Source organism: Egretta garzetta, unplaced genomic scaffold, assembly GCF_000687185.1.
Source record: "Egretta garzetta isolate BGI_Z169 unplaced genomic scaffold, ASM68718v1 scaffold5, whole genome shotgun sequence".
Lineage (NCBI taxonomy): Eukaryota > Metazoa > Chordata > Aves > Pelecaniformes > Ardeidae > Egretta > Egretta garzetta.
Window position 1 is genome coordinate 4,110,983 of NW_009259707.1, and position 8,815 is coordinate 4,119,797.

General features: G+C 43.1%; 1 protein-coding gene across 1 annotated transcript in view; it reads right to left on the reverse strand.

Annotated features, from left to right (window-relative positions):
• Positions 1 to 8,815, reverse strand: part of MAP4K4 (mitogen-activated protein kinase kinase kinase kinase 4) — a gene marked incomplete at its 5' end in the record, with an annotated part of 164,981 nt that overhangs the window by 25,331 nt on the left and 130,835 nt on the right. The window contains 5 exons of the mRNA XM_035894358.1: positions 1 to 89; positions 1,017 to 1,123; positions 2,060 to 2,290; positions 4,322 to 4,483; positions 7,861 to 8,079. Of these exons, the coding sequence (XP_035750251.1) occupies positions 1 to 89; positions 1,017 to 1,123; positions 2,060 to 2,290; positions 4,322 to 4,483; positions 7,861 to 8,079 (808 nt within the window). The remainder of the gene's footprint in view (positions 90 to 1,016; positions 1,124 to 2,059; positions 2,291 to 4,321; positions 4,484 to 7,860; positions 8,080 to 8,815) is intronic.

An 8,815-nucleotide genomic window follows, 5' to 3' on the forward strand; every position in this document is an offset into this window, starting at 1 on the left:
CGGAGTTGCTTGAACCTGAAGAACTGCCACTGCCCGGTCTTGGTACAAGCTTCTCCACCCTTTCCCACAGCAGACGAGGCTCTATATTGCTGTATCAGGGGAGGGAGGAAAGTCTTTGTCATGCATTTCAGTTCCAGATTCACGTTTCTAAACTCAAACATCATTATTCCTCAGTGTTGTGCTAATAACTCATCTGAAAGAGCACTTAACACTGAGCTGAGGGCATCAGTGACACTTCACAACCCAAGCAGTGGCTCTTTTTGAAATACCAATTACCTTATTTAGGATGGTAAAATCCCAAAATTTATGTGGGTGTAACCCGTTCTTTTTCTTTGGAACTGGCCACCTGCCATTCTTAGGTATCTCATTTAAAGTGGACAGTTCTTTCAGCCTGCATGCAGCAGGTTTAAAATTGGCTCAGAAGTACCCTGGCCACCCAAGTACAAGCCAGAAAGCCAGCAATGCCTGTCCCTCTGAGAATACCCTCACCCCTGCCCAGTGAGCTAACTCCAGGGTGGCCTGTCCACAGGTGCTCTGCTGAGCTTGGGAGGCAGCCCCTTCCTCTCCCCTTTCCTGACCTCAAATGCTCTGTGTCACATAGCTCATGGATGCTTCTCCCCCTCTTAAAGTCTGGTTCTGGCTGAGAGGCCAGAAAGTTTGAGATCACTTCAGATGTTGCGAACACTTCTGTTGCCAGTAATCCCCACAGTATGCCCAAGATGACCTGCTGCACCAAAAGGCAAAGATATTCATGAATGGCCACATGTTTTAAGCAATCTTAAGGATATTTTGAAATCACTGCAAAAGCTACAGGGCAAGGGAAGATGAAATTTTGCCAGTGTTGGCACACGTGCTACACCAAGGGAAATTAATATTAATCACTGCTGAAAAGGGACCCAAATTCATCCTCCTTTCACATCCAACAGACAATGCCAAAACCTCTCTGGAAAAGCCTGGCTTCCCATGAGCCTTTTCCTTCCAAAGCAGGAAAGGTGAGGACATGTAGGCTTACAAACCTCGTGGAGTTTCTTTGACCTGCTTGGTTATTTTGCTGCCCGCTACCCTGCAGTGGAGAATCACGGCGGGACAAGACTGGTGATCGGGACGTTGTTCTCACAGGTACCTTGGGAGAAAAAAAGTTGTATTAAACGCATGAAGAGGAGAGAGAGAAGAGGAAGATTAAACCTTTCCCGCTACAGAATATATTCTTAAGATTTTAACAACGCTTAATTCTAAATCCAAGCTAGCATCGATGACCAAAAGCAATAAACAAACACCCACAAAACCAAGAGCCTTAGTTGGGATGCTGTTCAGATTTTGCAGAGAACTCAAACTTCAGTGTGAACATTAACTAGTGTTTAATAGTTACCACACAAACACATACACACCCTGCTACACTCCACTACCAAGACATTTAAAAAGAATATGGCATTTTGACTGAAGCAGGGGAGGCACAAAGCAATTTGCTGAAACAGCATGAGAATTAGGAGAATAAGCTCAGGGGAACCAAACAAATGCCCGGGAATGGATCAGCAGAAGGCAAAGACTGGTGAGGGAGCAAGAATATACTCAGAAGCAGCAAATCCCAGTGGATGGGAGGGGGGGAGGGGGTTGGGAAGGGGAGAGGAGGAGGAGGAAGTATATTGAATGTTTCCTTTTTGTTCAGTTCCATCTCAATTTTAAACGTGTGTATGATTCACAGTTTGGGTTGCTAACAGATGAACAGGAAAATTAACTCTGAGCAATAACCTCAGGGATATCTTAAATTCTTTCCTGAATATGGTAATGATTTGTTAACTTTGCATAATAAATTGTCTCTCTGAAATAGCTGCATTCTATAAATAATTGCCAATTTCATATGAAGCTTCAATATTGTACTTAAGGTTGACTATCATTAACCCATTGACTGAACACCTACATTATGATCTGCCTTCTAAAATACTGTTACCAATGCTGGCACAAGGGCACGGTCTTCCCAGCGCCCAGGGTATCACATCCTTAAAAAAATAATAATTAATAATGAAAAAAAATAGCACACATCTGTCTTTCTACTCCTTACCCTTGGAGGCACCTCGTCACTGTCTGATCTAGCCCAAGCCTTTTGGGTGGGGTCGGGTACCTCCGACTTAGAGTCAGAACTCTGATTTAGCACTTCACTGCGTGAAGGTGGATATGGGTCCTGGGAACGAAGATGGTGATGAGCAAATTTGGGAGAAGGGTCACTGAAGGAATGGGATCGCGAGACAGGGGAAACATTGTTCTTGAGAGATGCCAGATGGGACCACTGTACCTTACAAGAAAACAAAACATAAAACATTCAATGCGCTCAGTATAACTGGCTTTCCAATCAACACAGAATAAAGGCAGGTGGGGCGGGGAGGGACAAATTGGTTATGGCATTAGGTAAGCGTGGGGTGGAATCAATGCACTTAAAAGCAAGGCAAGCGCCCAAAGAACGTAACAGACTGAAAATATAGCACATACACATTTTTTTGCGAGATACGCTCTCTGTATACACATACACTGGTGCTGCCCAGAAGGAAAAGGGGAACTAATATCTGCACCGTGAGCCTGAGTACAAAGGCCACTCAAGACAGAAGTCGCTTTCTGTTCCTCAGTCTTCAGTGGGCTTTGGTCAGGTCTCATGGCAGCACTGGTGCGCTGCGAAATTTGAAGCAGTTATCCAATTAAAGAAATGTACAAAATTAAAGAATGCTATAAAATGTGCAAACCAACAGACATTTACATTACCTAATAAATTTAGGAACCAGATACGGTTCATAACTTTTGGAGAAAGACCATAACACAAAAGCCTTTATTCTTTTACAGTCATTGCAACACATATATAAAAACCCCATAATATATATTGTATATAGTATACATATGTACAATGCATATTATACTTACACCATATATGTACCATATACTGTACATATATACATATTTATACACAAACTAAGCACACACGTACACACACACGTATTCAATTACACATACTAAGAAGGTACAACAGTGACTCCAGAGTTAAAACTTCACTGGGATTTCCACTGAAATCCATATTGACCGTTCAGCCTACTCCCTTCTTGTGCATAAACCTGCACTTCAGGTTAATTTCTGAAACTGAGGAGAAGGAAAGGTCATAACTGAGGAACACACTGTTTTCACACCTAGTAATTAAGCAAAACTTTGCTTTCAACCCCAGTTTCAGATGGCTGATTGTGTTTGGTTTTGTATGATTATTATTTCCTCAATTTTAATACACACAGCTGTTGGAGAGCCTGATTATCCTTAATATGAGTGGAAGACCCAGAGTTTAAAAGTAACTGGCACAGAGAGCATGAAGATACAAGTCCAATATTTGAAACAGTCATAGAGGTTTGAATAAAAGCCAGGAATTAATGAGTAAGAGATGAAGTTCTGTCCTGATTTCTCCCACTCTCCCGTCTGTTCAAATTCTCCTGTTGCCCAAAAGAGTTGCAATACCTAGTCACAATCAGGGACGGTTTTAGCTTGCACTGTCATCAGGAGACTTAATTTGAGAGAAGAAAAATTCTGCATGGAAACAGAGGAACTGAATGCAAAACTGTACTGTTTAATTTAGTGTAGAATTTACAGGCTGTGTCGAAGTTTTAGACAAAGGTTACTTTTTAAATTCATGCTCTAATTCCTATGAGATACAGATACCAAGATCTGGAGGGTCTTCATTAGAAAACAATAGAAAGACAGCAGCCATGCAGCTCAATGGTTTCAACTTCTTTTTGATTTTCCAGGGGTGGTACAGAGCTCTATTTAGCAACTGTAAGCCTACTGGCAACAAACTTGCTTTTCTTAGTCATGTTTTGTAAATCTTTTTGAAGCAGTGCTCATACTATTAAAAACCACTTGCTTAGTTAGCTTTTTTCACAAGAACTTAAAAACCCAGCAAGCTCACTTCTTCCCTGAGCATCCTTTTTGGTAGTAAATATCTTGCACAGATCAAATACTGAATTATAAAAGTGTACTGCAACTGTCACCAGTGTTTTGCCCACCATTCCACTGTTGCACAGATAAAATAACAGGATGCAACAGTTCTAATCTAGCTCTAATATTAAAAAAAAAAAAACCACACCCAAACCCAAACAACACCAAAACAACAAATCCATCAGTTTTTCAATAAAATAAGGAAAAACAGACAAAGCAAATCTACTGAATAAGTTGCTTTGTGTAACAGTGCTAACCTTTACATAAAACTTTCTATGCGCCAAGATCTGCAAACTTGAAGGAAACATGCTGGGACTTCTGAATTTCCTCCAGGCTCACCAAGACTTTCCTGGGCACTTACCTGGGGTTCCATCGGCCTCTGCAGGGCAGGCTGAGCAGGTTCTGAGTTTCCATTGGAAAAGGACTCTGATCTTGAAGGCACTGGTGGCTCCAACACTTTGCCCATCTGCTTAGACTGTGCTTCAGGGGAGCCCTGATTAGTTTTTCTGAATCTCTCCTCCACCTAAGCCAAAATAAATGGAGGTTAAGCCTGGAGTCAATAAAACTAATTACAGTAGAAATATGAAGGTGAGTACCACCTTTCCTTTACCATAAAGAAATCAAATACATTTGGGGCTTGGCAGGATTTTTTCCCTACCACTTTCACCAGCACTGTAAAACACAGTGTGACTACACCAAAGTGGCAAGTATGCCAATATGGAAAATCCAAACTAGGAAGAGAAGATACAGCAGGCAGTAAGATGTGAAGTGGTATGACAAGACCATTATGGAGCTACTTTCTGCCTAGACTAGTTATCCATCAGTATTTTCCTCACACACAATAAAAAGGATATATGAAAACAGAAATGATTTTACAATACAGAAGTACGTTTCCCATTGCTATCCCTTACTGTAGTTACCCACCTTACTCAACCAATGTTCTTTGATCATCTGCTTTCCTGTGCTTGTCTCTTTGGCAATGCAAGAAGAGAGAGGATATGCTTTTCCACCCAGTAATACTGGAGGCTGTTTTGCTTTAGGTACAAAATTGTAGGACTGGTCACCCTCTCTTTTACCAGACAATCCCAACATGACCTCAAAGCCTGCAGAGAACAGTCCCGGTATCTTGTTCCTGGTTCTCAGGGAGGTGCAGAAGTGATTGTACACTAACCCCAAGAGCTTGTCGAGAGGAAGACTTAAGTCAGAAAGTGCTCAGTCCTCAAAAGAACATCAAGTGAAGTCCTCACGCAGAAACATCGCCTCTTCCAAGGCTGCAGCATTGCGAACAAAGCAAGAGGTAAGAAGGGCAAGAGATGGAGGGAGGCTCCAGGCAGAAAGGAAATATCCTCCCATTTCCTAAGATGGTCTGTTGCTGGAATCAGGGTAGCCTGTGCGTTTCTGCCAGGGGAGCTGCTGCTGAGGAACGCTGAACTCCCAGCACTTTATCAAAGCGTCAAAGAAAGATCAAACTGGCAGCTTGGGTTCATTTCATTTGTTGAGATTCTGCTCACAAGTTTTGCTTTAACTCACGCCTGGAGCACAAAACTAGTATTGGGGTGGTTTCCTAATTGTTCCCTAGCAGTGATGGTCTGGAGAGACCGGCTGTTCATGTACCCATGTGAGAAGACAGAGACAAGTCTCCAGGACTCTTTAGCTGGGCTGCTTTACAAACCCAGCCTGCCTCCGCTTTCCAAAATTTGAGGACAGTAACAGTTTGCCTATGGGAACGAGCAGATAAGCTTCTGCCAGGTCTGCACAAAATACACTATGTCTTGGGAAATACAGTGATAATGGAGGCAAACATCTCCACCATACAATCACTCTCACCACCGTGTTCAACTTCACAGAACCATCCTTTAAAGGTTAAAAAACAGGCCAGACTCCTTGTTATGAATAGAACGAGGAAAAGCCTTAAGTCTTTCTGTCTGAAGAAACAGGCTTTTATGTCCCTAGCTGTAGATGATAGGAGGTTTCCTCCACAAAGCACACAAACTGCACAAGCCACATGTCCTTAAAACCAGGCAAGAGGTGGGAAGGAGACAGTCAGTGCATCCCTGGAGAGAAACAGGCCTTGTTCCAGTCATCTGACTGTCTGGACCAGAAAATAGTATTAAGGCTCATTTCTTGCTCTAATCTCTCCCCTTGTTTCCCAGAGCCAATCCTAGAAGTCCTTTTCCTTATATTCTCATTGCCACTGGAATGGAAAAAAAAAAAACCTAATCCCCATTAGACTTTGCCAGAACAGGAAAGTTAGTCCACTTTGGTTTATCGTCCCGATAGACAGCATTTCCATAGATGGAGACTTTCTCTGGAGAGCAGTATACCTGAAAGTATGAGGCACAGAATACTTGCTCTCCAACTCCCCATGTCAAGAATGACATTAGAGTTAATGCCTGCTTTTAAGATTAACTGGTGTTGCTTCCACTGCCAGGCACTGATATCTCACAGCTATACTTCTACCACACGCACACAGCCATCTCTGGGAAGACGTGACCACTAACACAATTTTTCTGTGCCTTCACTTTACTCCTAGCTAGACTGATCACAAAAGAAAAATAGCTGACAGAAAAATAGCTGAGTCAGCGGTTCTGCTAAAGGATGTAACACTTTGAATCTTCAGGAGTTTCTCTCCTTTTCAATTCTGAAAGGAAAATAGGAGACAAGGAACAGAGATGGTTCTGCATCCCTCCAAAGCCAGCCTTCAGGTTGGACATGAGTGCTGGAATGGCACTGTGCGTTCACCGAGGCGGGTGAACAGGAACAAGGACAGAAGGGCTAGTTCCATGCCTGCACCACCACATACCAGACAAGTCTGAACTTCTTCCAGGAGAGACACACGTACCAGATACTTCAATCACCAAGAGGAATGGATGAGATAGCACAAATATGGTTTATGAAGAACTTGGGCAACAGCATCTACAAGAAAATGAGTTTGTGTTCATCAAGCCCAAACAGCCATACTTCAAAGGCAATGAAGTGCAACTGGACGAAGGTGGACTGAATGTGCTATTTTATCATGTTCAACAGCCCCAAGGATTTTTTTTGTTCTTGTTCCAAAATGTATTTACCCAGTTCCCACATGCTGATGATGAATGCCATTAAGAGCTTTGACCAGTATTGCCCAGTCTAGTGGTTTGTGGGCATAGTGGTGCTCAAGGGAAACATAAGAATAAGACCGCTGAAAGAGAGCCAAGTATGCATCAAAGAGGCAATTACCTGCTTAGCCATGTTACCCATGGACCAGTGAAGACAGGGGACCACTCACTGAAACAAACAGCACTCTGATGATTTCAGTCTACAGTGAGTGCTCAAAGTCCAAGAAGGCAGCACCACAGAGTTTCATAAGAGCAGGACGTGATCTTAGAAGAGAATACTTAACACTTCAAAAATGAAAGTAATGAAATTCAGATTTGTGTACGTGAGAAGGGTATTTCCAAGAGCATGGGCTAAAGCACCAAATGTGTAAACAGGTGCCATATATGAGCATCCCTCATAGGTTCGTGCTTTCCAGTTGCATCCCAATTTCCAATCGCCAGTACTTGCCAGAGACACAGACCACCAACTGCACCAATGCCTCCTGTGAAAACAAGTCTGATGAAGTGCAGACAAGATTAACTTCCTGACGTGATGCTTCCAAAATCACATCTCCTCAGTCTGCAGCCTTCCAGAATTTCTTTCCACCCTTTATACGTCAAAACTCTGAACTCCAACGATTGCAGCAAAAGTACTCAGAAGTATCCCTCAGATCTGGAAATCAGCGCCCAACTTTTTAAAATACCCTGCCCCTTATGAGTGACGCTTTCCCTCCGACTGTACTGTAGCAGGACCACAGTCACGATGATGCCAACAGGCAGGGGCAGAGAGGCAGGTAGCAGATTCCTGCCCACAAGCAGGACTTACCTCACGCGCTCTTTCAGCAGGCTCATAGTGGGATTTTGGCTCGGGGGTGTGATAGCTTTGTTTATTTCTTTCTTGCTGTTGCTGCTGTTGCTGCTGCTGCTGTTGCTGCTGCCTGCTGTGATCATGCTGCAGCGACAGGAGGTAGGCTTGCTCCTGCTGCAACTGGCGCTGGAGTCGCTCCGCCTGTCGGTGTTCCTCCATCTCTCGCCATCTGTATTCCTTTGAGAGAACATGCGAGTAATTCAAGACATGACATTGACTGTATGGTGGACATGTCCCTATCCATCCCATTAAAAATGCACCTTTCTGGTTGTTGTTGCCTTTTTTTTTTTTTTTTTCTGGTTTATTTCATTGTTAAAGTGTAACGAAGAGCTAAGTTAGACCAATATGGCATGTGTCTCGTGTTGGGAAAGTTGAGAGTGTACTGCTAAGCTTGACATGATTGGAGAGTTATGTCAAAACTGATTTTTATCGGAGGGAAAAAAAAAAAAGTTATTTACACTAAATCCAGTGTAAAGTTCATAAAACAATGATTTAGACCAACACTAGGCCATTGTATCCTGGGGTGGATTTACATATCATGGGTACTTTTTATCTGCAACATAAGCACTCTAGTTCTTCACTGAATGCCAAGGTCTGTTCAGAAACTCGACCACCACACCAGAACTGTTCCACTTTAGCATAAAGCCTCCTCTTACTGCTGCCCAGAAAGCAGGTTGACCATACAGCACTTCTCATATGTGCCTGTCAGCCCACGACGCTAGCATAAATGGCCTTTTAATCAAGCTCCTTTGTTGTCATACTGTCAGTGCAGCTGTGCCCGACTGAGGGAAGCCTAGGACTGGCCGGATAAATGGATCCTATAGCTACTGAACAAAACAGATACAGTGCTTTACCAGTAACATGGCCTGCTCCTGGAGCAGCTGCTGCTGTAGAATTTTCAAGTGCCGCTGCT